General features: G+C 35.2%; 1 protein-coding gene and 1 long non-coding RNA gene across 4 annotated transcripts; both read right to left on the reverse strand.

Annotated features, from left to right (window-relative positions):
* LOC107618111 (tubby-like F-box protein 8) lies at positions 5431–15075 on the reverse strand. Of its 3 annotated transcripts, XM_021110788.1 has the most exons (6): positions 14891–15075; positions 11137–11214; positions 7208–7668; positions 7002–7089; positions 6704–6836; positions 5431–6498 (listed from the first exon to the last, which is right to left on the reverse strand). In XM_021110788.1, exons 3-6 carry the CDS (start codon positions 7553–7555, stop codon positions 5772–5774), a joined length of 1296 nt encoding a protein of 431 aa, XP_020966447.1. In that variant the 5' UTR covers positions 7556–7668; positions 11137–11214; positions 14891–15075; the 3' UTR covers positions 5431–5771. The 3 variants fall into 3 exon arrangements, with proteins under 3 accessions (XP_020966447.1, XP_020966448.1, XP_016175538.1); XM_021110789.1 differs by lacking the exons at positions 11137–11214; positions 14891–15075 and adding an exon at positions 8863–9034; XM_016320052.2 differs by lacking the exons at positions 11137–11214; positions 14891–15075 and adding an exon at positions 8538–8836.
* LOC110266335 lies at positions 18485–20093 on the reverse strand. The gene is made up of 3 exons (XR_002353592.1): positions 19785–20093; positions 19007–19678; positions 18485–18620 (listed from the first exon to the last, which is right to left on the reverse strand). It is a non-coding gene; the product is annotated as an uncharacterized LOC110266335 (long non-coding RNA).

The raw sequence follows: 20093 nt of genomic DNA on the forward strand, positions 1-20093 counted from the left end.
ATGGTTTGTTAACTCGTTGGGCATAGGAACATGTTCAGGACCACCAGAATGAAGTGCTTTCTAAAATTAGCCCGTTCCGCTTCGGTGTCCATGGGACAGTCATATACAAAATCGTGCAACTGGGTGGTTGTTTTTTTCTTAAACTGTTCTTTGATGGCCAGATGGACATGATTCTTCTTTTTTAGTTCGGGTATGGCAACACTTACAATTTTGGATTCAGCAAAGTGCGGACAATAATTGTTACGCAAAGAAAAAGGAAACTAACCAAGCTATTTATGACAAATAGTAACAAGGAAACATCAATAGCTTACCACCGTCGCGTATCCCTAACGCCCTCTCTATCAACTCATCATTGACGCGGATGTTTTCAGCATCTACTATAAGTGTATTTGTGTCCACATCGTATGCATTTGCTAGTTGTAACATTATACTCTGCTTCACTGCCCATTTTAGAATCCTCCTCACAAATCCAAACCCAATTGCATTGATCTCCGATAGCTTCGCGACGGCATTAATGTTTTTCAGGTGGGTGATCATCTCGTTGATATAGCATGGAGAACAGCGCGTTTCTACTAATTTCTATTGACAAAAAGAATACAAGTTATAAGCAACTAGAATAAAGACTGCTTAACGATGACACGCAGATTACCTTTTTCCCCATTTGAATGGTACTCAGTAAATCAATCTCAAAACAGGTTCGTGCCTGTAACGAACTAATAAATAATTAGTCTTGCCATTTACTACACGTTATCATTTGAATAGAATTAGAATCCTAACCGACCACCCCAAGAGCTTCACATGGCACTAAAATGAGTACACGATAATAAAGACGTATATTACCAGCATATTACAGCTTTATTTGTGATTAAAAACACAAGCGAATAATATCTACCGAATTCCAGAATCATAGACCCAAAAATTTTCCCGCCATTATAACTTGTCTTCCACAGTTTTCATAACAACAATATGTCACCAGTTACTTCAACACAAAAGTTCATCTCAGATTTTCATCAAAGTTTCTTACGAAACCAAACATCTCTAACAAATATCATCTCAAATTAAATCAAATGAAATACAAGTACATAAAATTTAGACTGTTGAAATATTGTTAATCAAATCAAACCCATTCTCATTCCTAAAATAAAATAAAAAAATGCCCTTTGAGAATTTCTTGCCATATATTTTGAGTAAAAAAGTTAAATAATTAATATTTATTTTATCATGAATTAATTTTAATTAATTTTGTGTTCATAATGATCATTTGATCTTAATATATCTTATTTAAAATAGAACATTATCAAACAAGTAACAAAATAAGATAGTAATCATGTGTAAAAAATGTATATTACTATTAACTGTGATTAAAAAATGTAACAAATAACTCCAATCCAGTTCAAAAACTTTATATACAGAAAGGTTTTGTAACATTAGAATTTGACTTGCAGATTATTTAAAAAGTAAACATATCAAATGACTTAAACAATATTTATAAAAAATCAAACATACTCCACGGTCAAATTGAATGAGTTTTCACATGTGACACAAAAGGTTTGTTACCTAACTTGAAACCAGAAATTAGGTCCCAAGAATGAAACAAATTTCACATTCTTTGTAAGCATTTCAAACATCCATTCACATAGTGAAGTAACCATCCCTTTTACATTGCATAAATAACTCATACTTCAATAAAATAAATTCATAAAAAAATGTGCTTGAAACCTTTTATGAATATCCGTAATTTCCTAATTTCCGGGGACAGCACATATCCAAATTCAGTCAATCATTACAAAATATTAAAAAATAGGCTATTTAACAATATAAGGTGTGTTTGGAGTTTACGTTGGAGAAGAGATAAGCTCGTTTGAGTGCTTTGAACGTCCCATCTTTTATGTTTGACAACTTTTTGAAACTCTAAACCCATAAGTGATTTTGCCTCTTAACGTCCGTTTATAAGAAGCTAGAAATTGTAACTTCTGCGTTTAGAAAATGACGTTAGCATTAAATTTATTTTTTTTATCAATTCTATCCTTTATTTCCTTGCTTGTAATCTCTTTAGTATTCAAATATTTTAAATATATAATTATATTTTTATTAAATTTTTACTTTTGAGTTTGTATAAAAAAAATTTATTTTTTTTTTTTATTGTATTTATTTGATAAATATTTTTTATATTATTTTTGTTAGTGTTCTGATTTTGCATGTATATAAAAAAATATTTAAATTGATATCTCTTTTAGTAATTTTTTATCTAAAAATAATTTTGAGTAGTATAATTCAAACAATATTTACTTTACTATAATCTATTTTGATATAAAGATTACCAAACATAAATCACTTTAATATAAACTTATTTTTCATCAAAATCAAGTTTACAAAATCAATTTTATGCAAACTCCCGTTTACAAACTCCCGTCTACAAACTGAAATTCAAACCCACATAAACTGAAATTGAAACATGTTTATTCAAACTTAAAAAAGTCAAACAGACTTAGCAATGAACACAAACAGCCCAGTGGTTCAAAAAAAAACATCAACTAAAGAATTTTGTGAACATCTACTCAGTAACAACACAGATAGCGTTTCACTGACCTGGGAAGACGGAGAACAGGGAAACGGAACGGCAGCAGGTGCCGGCCTTCAGCGGGGGTGCGGGTGGCGTGGGGAACGCGGACGTACCTTGCGGCGAAGAGGGACGCTGGTGGCGCTGGCGGTGATGGGCGACGTCGCCGGTGCGGGGATGACATAGAGGCCGCTCAATTGCTGCATGACGGAGAGGCTCCACGAATGACGGCAGCAGTGGAGAGGTTGGACGGTTGGAATCTGGAGGAGCGCTGTGCACTTTGCCGGAAGAGCTTTGGTTGGAAAGGCTATTCACTTTGATGGAGGAGCGGTGCACGTTCAATTTTGTGGGCAGGGAAACGGTTTTGACTGATAGGTCAAAAAGGGGTAGATGATTAGGATTTGTAAAAATTGGAATTTGGAGACAAAATGAAGGTGCAGTGTTTTTTACTTGAAATGGGCCACTTTCAAGGACTGTTGTTCATGTTGATTAGATAAGTTATTGATTAACTAACGTTACCCTTTTGTTAATGGTGAATATAAAGTCATTTTATGATGCTGCTCAGTTGTTCATGTTGATTAGATAAGTTATTGATTAACTAACGTTACCCTTTCGTTAATGGTGAATATAAAGTCATTTTATGATGCTGCTCAGTATGTATGAAATCTTAATTATGAAATACATATTTGATGACATTTGAAAAGGTGTACTCCCACTTAGATTTGAAATGTTGGCATGGTTTGCGGATGTCTTAACACTAAGGAAAAACTATTAAGGAAAGGAATAATAATTAAGATGAGGCAAGGTGCTTTCTTTGTGATTTGGAGTGTAAAACTGTAAACCACCTTTTTCGCATTGTCGTTTCTCAACTAAATTGTGAGGATTGTCCTTATGTTGGGGCATACATTGGACGGGTGTAGATAATATTAAAGATTGGTTTGAGCGATGGATGCAATAGGATGTTAGGAAGTGGTCTAAGAATAAATGGGGCATGGTTTTCTTTGTTGTTGTGTGAGCTATTTGGAATTATAAGTTAAAAAGTTTTTGAAAATAAAGTGCCTGAGGTTACTAATAGTTGGGAGCACATTAAAGCCCTTATTAACCAATGGTGTGTGGCTGTGTGGTGAAAAAGAAAAGTAGAGAGTAGGGCTGGCAATTCATACCCTACTCGCGGGTACCCAATCCGGTCCAACCCGTTCGGGTAGGGTACCCTACCCACTGCGGGTAGGGTAGGATACGGTCCGGGTATGCCTGCGGGTAGGGTAGGGTAGGGTACGGGTTTAGGGTATACCCTACCCTACCCTATCCGCACCTCAAATATAACACATATTTTATAAAAATTAGGTCTATAGTGAAGGAAGTGAGAGTTAAACCCACAACCTCTCTTATGTAATGACTTACAATAAGTGAACAACCACTAAACTAGTTAGTTAATTTAGTAATTTAGAGCATTAGTTTGTTATTTTTTATGTTATTAATATGTATAAAATTTGAAATGATTGAATTTTATATTAAATTTGAAAAAATTTGATATTTCTGCGAGTAGGGTAAGGTAGGGTATGGTTTAGAACTTTAGGGTGCAGGTAGGGTTAGGGTTGAGAGATTCTCAACCCGCGGGTAGGGTAGGGTAGAGTTTTAATAGAATTTTCAATCCGCGGGTAGAGTTAGGGTAGGGTCCAAACCCTACCCTACCCTACCCATTGTCAGCCCTAATAGAGAGAGGAAAATTTCTAAGACGGCAACTAGAATTGAGGGTGAGTGGTTTCGGTGGGTATGTTTTGATTATGTGTCTGATGGTAATTATTTTATGGTGAGTGGATATCTTGAAAATTCACAAGGTGAGATAATGTCTTATGGGGCGTGTGATAAAGAAAAATCCAGTGCAGACGCATTTATTGCAAGCTTGGCAACTCACTGCAGTTTTTAGTTGAGGAAGTTGGAGTCAAGGAAGAGGAAGATATGGTGATCGTTGATAATAAGAATTTAGTAGATTGGAAGCATGGCAAAGTAGAAAGTAACTAGGAGCTATGGATAATTATTAGAAACAAATGGTACAAAACATTGATGTTCAATTCTTGGCCAGCAGTGAGTTTTAAAGGAAGAACCGAAGAAAGCTATGGGATAGAGTGACTACTACTAAAGAAGATCAATGGCTGCAGTGGAATTTTTAGGTGAAGAAGTGTGCATGTTATGAAGTAATCCAAGGCTTTAATGTTGGGAGGGTTAATGAGTTCAAGGTGAGGAACTTGGATAGCATTTGGCTTCGGTTAATAAGAGCATATTGGTGAACTGAGTACAAGGAAATATGGCATGAGAATACAAGATACCATGAAAGAGGGATATTAAATCTCCATAATCACAGCAGAGGCATGGGTTGGCTTTGAATGTAATTGTTATAAGGTGGTGGTTGTTCTATTTTCTGTTTTTATTTTGCATGTTTGTTTTTTGTTAAGAATCTGTTATAAATATTCTGTGGAAAGTTATTCGTTTCTTAATGGCAATGCTGAAGAAGAACATTTATCTAACTAGAGGATATTTTAGTCTCTTCTCCTCTTTATGGGTCAAATGTGTTCTGAACAATCTAAAAAAAAGACACAGAAATAAAGTAAATAAAGGACCAAGAGAAGAAGAAAGCTTCCACTTTGTCCAACAACTCTTTAAAAGATGCAACAAAATAATTGCCTTGATTTTGTTGAGTCTATAACTTCAGATAGAGTTGCCCTAATCAAACTATTCAAGTCCCTTATCAATTCATGGTAAAGCAATAAGCATATATATAGGTCCATTTTCAGCATTTAACATGATGCATTACATAATCATCTTTCAAAGTCTCGCAAAATAATTAAAAATCCCATACAATGAGCCAATCAGGGAAATTGAATGCTGCTATATTTTTCATTGCATCTGAAACATAGAATGCAAATCTGCATTAACAAAGTTTGACAGAAACAGCTTAAACTTTAAGGCATACTAACATAGGAAGATCAAAAGGAGAAAAGACGAAATAGCAAAAGATAGCAATGAAGAAGAGAATGGAATGAGACATTTAGACACACATTGTTTAAACTTTACAGTTTTGACTATTATGAGGGGTAAAATCTTAAATGACTCAAAAGGGAAGTACACTATCCTATGAAATACTTGAAATGGAGATTGAATTCTGTTTTGTTTTTCTTTTTCTTTTTCACAATATAATAATATAATCTCTGTACTATTCACAAGCCAGTTTTGTATCAAAGCTAGTCAAGCATATGGCAAATGCCTGAAATGCTGATAGAGGGTACCGGTAGTCCATTGTGAACATATCCTTGCCGACCTTGCCAAACTGAAGAATGATCTTGTCAGGGTCAGACTGCGACGGCTGAGATGTTGGTGGTCCTGTTCCTGCAGGAGGAGGAGGAGCAGCAGGTTGTGAATTTGCAGCAATCAGCTGGAAATTCTTGACCGAGGCGACGGTCACCCTTCCCCTGAAGTTGAGGCACCAACACTGCAGCTGTTCATGCCACCGTGGAGGCTTGTTCTTAAGGACTAGTGGTCTCTCCTTTCCCTCCACGTCCTCATTGCCCGCGCCCATTATGTCAGAGAACCTGGAGCTGCTAAATTCAGTTGAATGGCCTATCGACTTTGAGAAGGAGATACTCCGGAAAGAATCCTCAAGGGAGGGGGGAAGGAGCTCTGGCTGACCTGGAACCGAGCCGCCGGGCTCAAGGCATGATGCGGGGATTGAATACATGGTGCAATGCATCCTTCTTGGGCCCCTAGTACCAAGGACATTCAACTCGTAGTTGACCTGGGCGATGTTGTAGCTGCCATTAGGGAGCTTCGGAGAGACCTTTTTCGAATAAAACCTGCGGCTCCGGCCCGGTGGAGACAGCTGTGCGTTGTTATAGGGAGGCTGTGTATCATAAATTATAAATTTGGTGCCAAGAAAATTTGACCTGAAACAAGTGGCAATTAATACAAGTACATATATATTCTCCAACACTTAACTAGCACTTTGCAAAATGAGGCTAAGGCTACTATTTCCTTTCCACAGATTTCTACACTTATTCTTGGATAATTTCAAATACCATGACTAGTAAGTAGTACTAAGTGAATGTCATACACAAAAAAAACTAGTGTACCAGGGAGGAAATATCGCACCTCAGTTTTCCAATGTAAGTGCTACTAGATCTTGATACGTTATCTGCATCCATTGATATAATATACTCTGTGCAAGTTGTCCTTCTGGTTCGTTTTGCAGCAAGAAGAAACTTCCCATTTTCAACAAGCAAAGCTGCAAGAGAACAGCTATGAATTCAGAACAAGTTCCGGAAACAACAACATCCAGGGCGAGAATTGCTATTTGCTAATTGCATATTATAAAATTCCAATTAAGGAAACAATTGAAACAAAACTCTCTAATCAATAACAATTGTTAAAGCAGAAACAAGTAGTGTACCAGGACTAAGGCAAAGGAAGAGATGGTATGTCAGCTTAGACTTGTCTCTCTTGATGAAACACTGGATGGGTCCATCCCTATGCCCAGGCTGTAAAACGTAAACATTGGGAATCTTATATTCAAACAATCATATCTTTTCTCTTACATCATGCGAATTATTCAAAAATAGTTTTAAGAACTAAGATACAAGAACAATAATATCATACCTGTTTCAGGGAAACAGGGAAAGTAATCTTCCCACAGTATTCAGGACTGCTCACAATTTCTTTGCACATTTCTCTCCAGGTTTTGCACACAGCTGCGCACGCAACCACATGCTTACGACCAGGCCAGGTACTCTCACTAGCTTCCAACCTCTTAATAACATCGCGAAGAAGCTCAGGTGGAAGACTAGCCCACCGGCTGTTCTGTATAACCGGAGGCTGATCATGCAACTCGTGGACAGAGCTACGAGACTTGCCCCTGTGATGGCCAGAAAGCCTCAAGTCAAAACTCCGCCTTGATAAGCTTCCAAATCCATCCCTTACATCGCGAACTATACTACGGAAGGACATCTGTTCAAATAGAGTGACAGCCCCAAGAATCTAATGTGTCATAAAATCCCCTTTGAAATTCCACTCTAGTTACTTGGCAGATGTCACAAGTCTTAGCAGTGTTTGAAGAGGAGCTGCAAATTAAACCAAACTTTAATTTAAATTCCATCTTCAATACTTAATGATCAAGAAATAAAAGAGAAGGAAGACATATAGGGTAAAGCACAAAGGGGAAAAGAAGAAGATTCTCATATATATAAAAAGAAAGCACCACATGAACCTAAAAGCTAAAGCAGCCTGAAATTCCAGACTTTTGTCAGAAACAATTTAAGGGTTTTTGAATAACACCTTCAACCTCCTAAATCTAGCTTCTCATAAGAGCAACCAAATCCAAATAAAAGTTCTATCAAAGCATTAGAATTAGCATCACAATCACACCCTTTCCACCACAAGGACAAACAGAAAAAGTGGCAAACACCTCTATTTTTGTATATGTGAATGTAGAAGCGAATCTAATTGCTCAAATTTCAGTTAATCATCTATCTCTCTCTTAGCTTTTGAAGTTACAAGGTGAGGAATCAAATGAAATGTCTATCACACGAGCACACAAGCAGAGAATAATCTAAGACATAAAGGTGCAATTGATATATACAAAACAACACTTAAACACCAAACTTCAACTATAAATTAGATGCTGAAATCATAAAAACACATTAGATCCACAAAGCTCAAAACAGGTCATACCTCATCACTACAAACCATAAAACATAAATTTTCTCTTTTTTTTTTTTATTTCATTTTATTCTAAAAAAGTTATAGGGGTTGTAAAATAAATAAATAAGAAAGAGAAAACCTCAAAAAAATAAAAAAATATAAATAAAAAACAGTGTCCGGAAGTTTCCCAAATCACAATCACATTATAAACAGATAGAGAGAAAAACAGAATCAGATAGTTGAAGGGAGATTCAGTCAGATTAAGAAGGGTGAAGAAGTAGAAGCTAACCATCAAATTTGCATAAAAAGTCTTCTTCTAATCTCAGATAACACGCTTTAGATCCTATTCAACAAATCACAATTTACACACACACTCTCTCTCTCTCTCTCTCTCAATCTCTCTCTAAAATGTGACAAACAAAGAAGGCTGACTCCGGAGGAGACACGGACTATGCTTTCATTAAATCCAACCCAGAAACTGACACACTATGTTACTTAATTTAATTAATATTATTTTATTTATTTATACTAATGGAAAACGGATACACACTATGATATTGATGATGATTGCATAGAATATTCGTAGTAATATTAGGTAGCTGTACATATCTCACATTTGTTGCGAAGAAACAAGATTAGTGTAACTAATTTATGTAGGTAAGTAGGTAACTAAATCTCATTGCTAAGAAAGAGATTTTCCTTGTAAGGTAGTACTATTATTTTCAATTATCATTCTTAAGTTTAGTAAACGCCTAAATGACATTTGTTAATATGATGATAACGATGAGTGTAATAATAATGTAATATATGATGGTGATATGATACTAGGCAACCACTTTAGGAGTTAAACTAAAATAAAATGCAATTTCTTGTCATATTCCCGGGGGTGGTGAAATGACGGTTATGTCCTTGGCGGTTGACCTGTTCGAAAGGGTGGGACTTGGAGCGTGAGTGAGTGCGTGGGTGTGTTCACACAGAACACGTAATGGGTTGGGTGGGGATCGCGTGCGGAGTGGTGCAGGGTGCATTTACAGAATGCGGGTTAACCGTTACCGGTCGTGGGAGGACGACACCACGCTCAAACTTGGTGGGATGTATTTGACGGTTGCAATTCACGTGATTTCTACTTTTATCATTCCTTCTTTTTCAGTAATTTTCAAAGTAGTATATTGGAATTTGGAAAAGAGTTTTCTATATGTATTTGTTGCGTATCGCTATATTAGATAAAATAATAATTTTTTACAAGTGAATAATTATCCAAATATTAGATAATTGCGTAAAATAATTTAATAAATCAAAACTAACTTTTCTTATCAGTAATAATATAAGTTTGATATAGTTTATAAGAATATAAAGTTAAAATTTTAATTTATGCTCGTCTAACAAAATTATAGGAAAATTTTAAATTTAAATTCACTAAAAGAACTTTTTTTCTATGAGTTCTGAAACTTTTCTAAATGATATCGAAAAGAGGTCTCCCAAAGAAGAAGATCTGGTGGCTAAAAGTAATAAGAAGGTGAAAATGGACGGGATAAAAAATCAGGAACGGATACAGAAAATAATGGAGATGTCATTAATAACGTTGTAGAGATAGAAACCAATCCTCTCTCCAGTCCAATAGAGACTCAAGAAGGGAATATTGGTGGAGGAAACATTCCAAAAGATATCCTACCGGGATATGGTGGTTGGCAATGGTTTTAATAATCTCGACCCAAAAGAAATAGCTGAGATGGTTGTAGAGGAGTACATGTCGAATCAAAATTCTTTGGAGGCTAGAAAAGATTTGGAGACTCCCTTCAATCCCAAACCAAACATTGAAGTCACTTTGGAGGAGTATGAAGATTGGTGCAAGCCATGAAAGCTATCACTGATAGTGAAATCTCTTGGTAAAAGCCTCAATCTCTAAGCTATGGAGAGATGAATTCTCAAAAAATAATGGCTAGGAAAGATGTGGTTCGAGTCATGGATCCTGAGGAGAACTTCTTCTTGATTCATTTTTCTAATCAAGACTACTTGTACGCCCTCTTCGTAGGACCTTGAAAGATAACGGATCACTACCTCTTAATATAGGGTTGGAAATCCCTCTTCATGCCACACGATATAGATATACACAAGGTAGCTGTCTGGGTCAGAATTCTAAACCTTCCAGCGAAACTCTACAATAAATACTTTCTTTGGAAGGTAGGAAAAGCCTTAGGAACAATGCTAAAGATTGATGAACTTACATTGATACATTCTAGAGGAAAATTCACTCGTATATGTGTGAAAATTGATCTAAGAAAGCAGATTGTACCCTTTTTCACGGCTCTGGAGAAAGAATTCAAACTCAAATACAAAGGGCTCCATCAAGTATGTTTTAGGTGTGGGCAATATGGACATAGGATGAAAAACTGCTCAGAATTTGTGGGAGAAATGCTCAAACAAGTGTTTCAAACAGCCATGGATGGTGGCTGGACGCCGAAACACGGAGGAGAAGACAAAAATAATAGTAACCTAATAGGATCATCAGAAAAGGAAACCCCCTAATGAGAGTGAGACTATTATGGTGCAAAATCAAGGATTACAGGTTGAGGCACAATAGTCAGCAGTAGAGGAAGGGAATAATCCTACTATTAATAAGGAAGGAAAAAATAATAAACTCACCATTAATAAAAATCTTTTTGGACCGTGGATACAGGTTAAACGCAATCCTAGAAGGAGTAAAATTAGATTCTGCCAAAGTAAAAAAAGAAAATTTTTATGGTTCCAAATTCCAAGTCTTATCAGAGAAAACTCTTAATGACAATAATGAGAGCATGCAAAAAAATATTGCAGATAAAAATGAGCACAATTAGAATCCAATCAAGGTAAAAGTGCAAGATCAAGAAAAACATGATAACAATACTTACAAGTATAACCATAAACTGCAAGTCCAAAAGAGTCATCCAAAAAGTAAGGCATCCACCTCAAACTTGAGGGAGAAAGTCCTGGACATAGGAAAGAAAAAAAAGTCCCAACCAAAAGCAATACCAGAACAAACCAAGCATCACTCAAAACCATGAAAAGCCAAATAACCAAAACTAAGTAGAGATATCATGGAGTATACACATAATAAAAAGAAACAAAAAAATAGCCACCAGAATTACTGGAGAAGCTTTAGTTTACTCCAAAAAGAATTAGCCAAAAAACACAACAATGGAAGACACATCTCTTTTTTTGGTATTACGGACCATGCCACCATGTCAATCATATTGAGAGTCATGGGAAGACAGGGTACAAAACACGGAGGCAGCAGTGCAGCCAATAACCCAATTGATTCTGGAGACAAACAACAGAGCTTTGGGTCGAAAGATATGCTCATCAAAGATCGGTATAAGGATAGGGATGAATCTCTCTCAAGCCCAAAGCCTATGAAGGCTTGATTACCTGCTCCATCAAGAGAACTCTGAACTCTTTTTTTTTAATGAATTTTATTAATTAAAATTGTAGAGAAACTGCCTCTAGAGGGTTCTCCATTATTATTAAAGATATGGCTTATAGGTACAAGCTAATTTCTATGTGCTTTTGGAAACTCATGTATCAGAAAACAAAGCTGAAAATATTATTAAAAGACTAGGTTTTGACTCTTGGTGCATCAGTGAAGCTATCAAATTTGCTAGCGGTATTTGGTATTTTTGGAATAAAGCTTTTTGAAATGTTGAACATATCTTTATTCAAGATCAACTTATACACATAAGGATTATAAATTCAGATAATAATGTTTGGTGGTTTATAGTTGTATATGGAAGTCCGCACCTAGCTAATAAAAGGAAGCTTTGGAACCACATGGAGAAATTAGCTAATAGCATTCGAGAGCCGTGGTGTATTGAGGGAGATTTTAATTCAATCCTTTCCTTAAATGACACTGGAGGGAGCTCTAACCTATCACAAGACCATAAAAGATTTCAATCTTGCATCAATAACTGCGGTGTAAATGATTTGGGCTTTACCGGACCCCTTTTTACTTGCCAAAGAGGGAATACAAAGAAGAGACTTGATAGATTTTTATGCAATCTTGATTTCACCAATGCGTTCCCTAATGTTAGCATAAGACATTTACCTAAACTCAAGTCGGATCATCTACCTATCCTGTTGGATTTTCACTTTACCAGTTCGGGTAGGAAAGAGATACTCTTCAAGCTCCTTACACCGTGGTTATTACACAAGGACTACAATAATCTTGTGAAAAATAGCTGGAATAAGAATGGAGACCTCCTTATTAACATATCTTCTTTTGTAGACAAAGCTAAGGTGTAGAATAGAGAGGTCTTTGGACATTTTCTAAAGAAAAAGAACCGTATCATGCTGCATATGGAGGGGATAAACCGTAAAAGCTCCTTCGGCTACAACCCTTTTTTGGAGAAACTACAAAGAGACCTCTGGAAAGGATATGAAGAAGTGGTTATCCAAGAAGAAGCTTATTGGCAACAAATGTCAAGATGTAATATGATCAAATTTTGAGACAAGAACACAAAGTATTTTCACCAGAAAACTAATGGCAGAAGAAGAAGAAACAAGATCACAACTCTTAAGGATACTAATGGAAATTGGATCGATAACCCTACTATCCTAAAAAAATGGGAGTATCTTACTTAAAAAATTTATACACTGCTGATACTAATTATGTTTTCTTTCCGATTACAGGTTCTTTTCCAGAGATTTTAGAACAGGGAGTGACTATGCTTGGTAATAATGTCACCCTCGAATAGATTAAGAATGCTGTTTTTAATATGGAAGTTTGGAAAGTACCGGGCAAAAATGGCATCTCAGTTAAGTTCTTCCAAATTGCTTGGGATACTATTAAAGATTCTCTTTTTTCTTGGGTTCAAAAAATTTTCAGAGATCCTAAACATATTAGGGACGTTAACCAAACGTTTATTTCTATTATCTCTAAAGTCCAGGCTCCAGTAAATTTTGTGCAGTTTAGACCTATAAATCTTTGTAATATGTGCTACAAAATTATCACTAAGATTATTGTCGAGAGATTTAAACCATACATGTCTTCTTTTATTACTGATAATCAAGCTAGTTTTTTTTTTTCAGGAAGAGTGAGTGCGGATAACATTCTTGTTGCTCAAGAAGTTATCCACATCATTAGAACTAGAAACTCAGGGACAAGATTGATGGCAATAAAAATTGATCTTGAGAAAGCTTATGATAGATTGAGCAGGAATTTTGTCATGGAAACGCTTAAGGATTGCAACATCCTAGAGAATCTAATTAAAGTGATCCTTCACTGCATTTTCATACCAGCTATGAATGTCTTCTAGAATGGCTCATGTTCAGAAGATTTCTATCGTACCAGAGGCATTAGACAGGGAGACCCCTCTTCCCTTACCTTTTTGTTCTATATATTGAAAGATTATCCCACCTTATTACTTTTCTTGTGAATAATAAGAAGTGAAAGCCTATCATCCTCTTTAGAGGGAGACCTAAGATTTCTCACATTTATTTTGCAGATGATTTGTTCTTTTTGCTCCAGCTAATAATGAGCAGGTCTGTGTCATTAAGGAAGCCCTAAGAATTTTTTGTAAAAGTTCGAGACAAAAAGTTAATCTTCAGAAGTCTTGCATTTTTTTCTCTAAGAACCTCAATCACACTGTCAGACAGGACCTAAGCTTGCACCTAAATATTAACCTAACCAACAACTTAAAAAAATATTTAGGTGTGCCTCTCATTCATGAAAGATGTAACAAGCAACATTTTCGATTTATTATGGACAAAATGCACCAAAAGTTAAGCTCCTGGAACAGAAAAATTCTTTTTCTTGCCGAAAGATGTACCCTTATCAATCTATCTTCTCCACCATTCCAACTTATGTTATACAAACTATGAAGATTCCTAAAGAATTGTGCAATCAAATTGACAAAGCTTGCAGGAACTTTCTTTGGGGATCAAGTGAGAGTAAGAGAAAAATTCATCTTATTAATTGGGATATAATGTGCAAACCCAAGCATCGAGGAGGGCTTGATCTTTGAAAAGCTCAAGAATCCAACGACTTGTTCCTCATGAAGCTAGCTTGGAACTTAGCTACTAAGACTAATTCCCTATGGGTTAAGGTGATGAAATCAAAATATGGGTGCGGGGGTGATCGATGCCCTTCCTAAAGTACACCAAAAGCCTAATTGCCCAATGCTTGAAAGGGTATAGTCAAGGTGTGGAACCAGTTCAAGACTAGCATCGTCTGAGGTTAGGTGTGGAAAAACCGTTCACTTTTGGGAGGACCATTGGGTTCCAGAAATTGAATTACTAAAGTCTGTTGCTTTAGAAAATCTTGCGACAGGTGATCTTGAAGAGAAAGTTAATAGGTTTGCTGACCAAAATAGTCATTGAAGGTGGGAAAAGCTGCACCAAGTTCTTCTTAAGGACATTTTGGATGTCATTCGTCTCATGAAAGCCCCAGATGAACCTTGGCCCATATAGTATAGCCTGGCTTTCAGAACCAGACGGCAAATTCTCTATTAAATTAGCCTATGAAGAGTTCTATGAGAGTGATGAGGATACGGGTAACTATACCAAACATATTTGGAAGCGAAAAATTTCTCAGAGGCTTAAAATCTTTGTTTGGCTCATTATGCATAAAGCTCCACTCACGAATTCTAAAAGACAGAAAAGGGGACTTACTAGTGATGCAAGCTGTCCCAGATGTCCTGGTCAAGATGAAACGTTGCTCCATGTGCTAAGAGATTGCCCTTACATTTGAAATGCCTGGGTAGGCAGCGTTGATAGCACCTTGCAAAGAGACTTCTTCAATCAAGATCTTCACAGCTGGATGGAGGAGAATTTAAGCTTGGTGAATCGTAAATATAATGGGACCTCTTGGGCCATATACTTTATCACTGTGTGCAATGCAGCATGGAGAAATAGAAATGAGTTGATTTTTAATTAAAAAAAAAATCTCTAGTAATAGTGTTGCTTATTTAGCGCAGAATCTTACTAAAAGATATGAAGAGGTGATTTCATTAACTGAGACTAGTAAAAAAATGCACACCTATACTAGGATGTAGCACATCGGTTGAAAACCGTTGGAGGAAGGAGACTATAAGCTCAACCCAGATAGCTCCTTCTTATCAACTTCCAAGACTGATACTTGTGGAGGATTAATTCGAGATTGTCACGAGCGTTTTGTAGCTGAATTTTGGATGAACATTGGAAAGATTTTCATAACTAAAGTAAAGCTTTGGGGCATTTACATTGGTCTGAAGCTTGCGACCAAACTTAACATCCAGAGCTTGATTATTGAAACCAACTCTATTATTCGTGTAATTAGGGCCGGACTTTACTAGCTAAACTTGAGTATTTTCGAATGAGACATATTTTTAGGAAAGCAAACTTTATGGCGGACGCTCTGGCTAATCATACACATGAAAATTCCCATGGCCTCCATCTTTGTGAGCAAGCTCTGGATTTTATTATCCTGCAACTCAATGCAGATAGAAGAGGGATAACTTTTTTAAGACTTTATTTTATTTAGTATTTGTTTTATTTGGATCCGTGATCCTATTTTCACATAAAAAAAATCTAAGAGATAGAAAATTAGAATTAGATGTTATACTTTGAGTATGAGTTAGACTCTATTTATAGTATTTAGTAGATATATCTAAAAAGGATTTAGACAAATCCTGTGAGATATTCACAAAATTCTATACGAATATAATCCAAATTCTATCATTTATGTATTGATATGTTCTTAAAAAAAATTTTTTAGACCAACCATAACTTTAGGCTCAGCTCAAGAGTTATATTGTAATAATCATCACTTAAATAATAATAAAATTTAAAAATTTTATTAAATAACAAGATAAAAGGTGTCATGTTAGCAATGAATCACAATTAACCTTTGGTCCAATTAACCTTTCCTTAGATCCATAAAAGAGAGAGAGACTAGGACTTTTACTTGATGAAAAGAAGTTGGGAATTTCGGATATCTTAATCATAATTAACTCCTTTTTACGAGTATGAAGGATTCTTCAGTGACCAGTTTGTAAATTCTTTTTAGAAGATAACACTTTTTTCTCATTTACAGAGAAGTTTCAATAGTGTTCAAATTTCAATGTTACCGGTGGCACTAATATTAATAAGTTATACCTAGACACACGATCTGTATCGCAATCTAATCTTACAAAATTTTTAATGAGAAATGCATCAGTACACACACTATATAGCATATACAAGAATACAACGTGTCAAGTAATATTATTTACAATATCCCACTTGTAATAGTGGGTTCATAATCTATATTAGATTTGGAAGATCCTACTCAAACACACAACCTACCAAAAGGATCCGACATGAAAATAAAACTACGTAGTAAGTAATTTTGAGTAAAGAGTATATATATATATATATATATAAAAGTACAACCAAGTATCATTCTATATATTTATATAGTAATTTATACATAGTTCTATGATTTTTCTTTCATCTTTGAGCAGATTTTTCAGTGGTAGTGTGGGGATTCCTTATCAAAGATTTTCTTTTCTCTTTTATTCGCACTGATTTTAGTTAATTTGCTACTTTGGCCTGTGAGACCAACAAAGGGCCATTTTCGTTACTATATAGTATACAACTACACATAGGATATAACACCTTAGCTTCCCTCCTTATGTATTCACGTTTAATTACTCTATCAATTTTTATAATTTTTAATTAAATTCTTATATTTTTTTTATTTTAATTCAATTTTTATATTATATAAGATTTTGTAATTAAATCATATGATAACAAAAATATTAAAATCAACGAAAAAAAAATAAATATTTAATTAAAAATTTAATAAAATTATAAAAACCGACAAAATAATTAAATCTTTATTGACTCAAGTATCGTGAGTGGTCTCTAGTAATTTCATAACGGTTCACATAATATGGAAGAAGATATTTGGAAAGAATAAACTGCAACTTGCACATGTAATGGAGTATATAAGATGATCCCACTAATTGAATCGGTCCACTTTAATTTGTATACATGGAAGTCAACTCCATCCAAACTGATCATATTAAAAAAACATTTTAAATAAATTTTAAAGGGAATCATTATTAAAGCCAAGTGGTGATTTAATCCAATTAAAAAGAACAATTAAAAAATGGGCTACGGCAATGTACTGGTTACTTTAGATATATTTGACTTTCTTATTTTAATTAAATAATAATCTCTATGATAAAACCATATAGTTATTACTTCTGCCGTAGTCACTGATGCATGCATATATCAAATTATATTTGATGAAGAATCATACGGCATTAAGATAAGCATTAATTGAATCCGTTATAAAGAAAGATGTATCAAACTTGGCTTGGGGTCCTAAATTTCAACTTATTATTACTAGAAAGACAGGTGGTGCACGTAATATAAAGCGGCATTTTCCATGACCATAGAGAACTTTCTGTGGGAGCAGCTCGTTAATGAAAAAGGGCCCATTATTGTTTTCTTTTTCTTTCTTCATCAACTTAAAAGAATGCAACTTGACACCAAAATTCTAGAATATAACAATTTGTTTCCGCATCGGCAGTCACACATAAATAGACTGAAAAAAGTAATCTGAATTTTACGAGCACTCACCATATGTTATCTCTTATCTTAGAAAGTCACCAATCCTTAAATGTCCGCAAAATAATGAGTTGAGAATTTTCAGTTAAAATATGTGAGAATTATAATTTAATTAATTATAATAAATTATTATAGATCGGGTGTAACAAAACTACAAAAGTTATATATACCTATCTTTCTTTTTGTCTTTTTTTAGTTTTCAAGTTACTATACAAAACATAACTTCTATCAAATTATCACCTTAAAAACACCACATCTAGGAAACACATTTTTTCTCTGTTAGACGTCCTAAGTACATTATTGAAAAAACCGATTTTTGGGGCCTAAACTGAGCCCAATAACATTTTTTGGGGCATTTCAAATGCTGTTTTAGATTATTTAAAATATATTTTGAAAAAGCATATCAAAGAATTAATTGGAACTACATAAAAGACAAACAAAAAAAAAATTCAAAATATCGAATAGTTTGATCTTTGATCAACTTCATTATGAACGGAGTCAATTCAATTAGCTACAGTGTTCTATGAAATGGGAATAAAACAAAAAAATTTAAATTTAAGAAAGGAATAAGACAGGAAAATTTATTATCCCCTTATCTCTTTGTTATTTATATGGATAAATTATCACAATTTACTGAACAATGAAGAGCATTAGACTCACAATCTCACACCTCCTTTTCAAGGATGATCTTCTCCTATTTACGGAAGCTACTCAAGTGCAAATGAAAATGACTAAGGACTGCCTAGATAGCTTTTGTAAAGCCTCGGGTCTTAATTTAATGCAGCCAAAACTTCTATAGTGTTCTCTAAGGTAGCGTTTGTTTTGAGGTACTGAGACAGAGACTGAGAGACTGAGACTCAGTATCGTGTTTGTTAGTTCAGAGACTGGTACTAAAATTTCTGTCTCTGTCTCTAAAATTTCAGTATTTCAGTACCTCCAAAAAGTAGGGACACAAGGGACTGAAATTTTTAGAGATGGAGACTGAAACTTTAATAACATTTTATACCTAAAATACTTTCATTTCAATTAATTAATTCCAATTTTACCCTTTGTGCAAATTAAATTAGAGTTTCATTCTTGTTTCAATTTCTGTCTCCCAAACAGAATACTGATATTTATTTCAATCCCTGTCTCTTAGTCTCTGTCTCTCAATCTCAGTCTTTCCGTCTCTGTCTCTCCACCAAACGCTACCTAATATAAGAATACTGGTGCGGCTGTCAAAGCAGATATTTTGGCCAAAACAGATTTTAAAGGGAGCAAGAAGATTGGAAGATACTTAGGCGCCATGCTAAACAACAACAGACAGGGCAAGGAGAATTATAAAACAGTTCTGGAGAGAGTCCAAGAAAAACTCAAAGGGTGAAAAAGCAAGTGCTTATCACAGGCGAAAAGGACTACTCTAGCACAATCTATTATAAGCCCAAATCTAAATTTTGAAATATAGCACGAGAGAATTCCCAAGTCCATATGCATGAAAATAGAAAAAGTTCAAAGAAGTTTCATTTGGGGAGATGATGAAAGGAAAAGAAATTACCATGCAGTAAATTGAAAAACTCTATGTCTCCCCAAACATGAGAGGGGCCTTGGGTTCCGAAACTTAAACTTAATGAATGAAGCTTTCCTTTATAAGCTCATTTGGCAGCTAAACCAGGAACCAGAACCTCTATGAATAAAAGTCTTTCAGCACAAATACAGATACAAAGATAACCAAAATGTTCTACCAAGCACTAAAAGTTCAAATTCATGCATGTGGAGAGAGCTAGTCAAGTTATGGCCTAGATTCAACGAAATGTCTTTCTTCCTTATTGGGGATGGACTTTCCACTAAATTCTGGGCGGATATTGGGTAGAAGAGGCGAGACCCCTGCTTCCATTTGTAATACAGAATAATTTAGATATGGAGAGCACAGTTTGGGAATAGAGTAATGCAAGCAATGAATGAAACTTAACAGAACTACAGAGATACCTACCTGAAGAAATCATCAAGAAGATCTTAGCGCACCCCCACCAAGGATTGCGAATACCAGATTAGGTTGGATTCATTTGGAGAATAGTGAATTCTCCACTAATGCGACCTTCAAGGCGTTGGCAGGATGGTCAAAACCACACCAATCAAGATAGGTGATTATATGGGAATGGAGGGGGCTGCAAAAGGCAAAGGTATTTATCTGAAAGATGTGTCACAACAAACTGCTCACCAACGCCAGAAAAGTCAGAATATATGAAGGACAAGGAGATTTTCCCTTTTGTGTTAGAAAACAAGAAGATGCGCTCCATGC

This window comes from Arachis ipaensis, chromosome B09 (assembly GCF_000816755.2).
Source record: "Arachis ipaensis cultivar K30076 chromosome B09, Araip1.1, whole genome shotgun sequence".
Classification (NCBI taxonomy): Eukaryota; Viridiplantae; Streptophyta; class Magnoliopsida; order Fabales; family Fabaceae; genus Arachis; species Arachis ipaensis.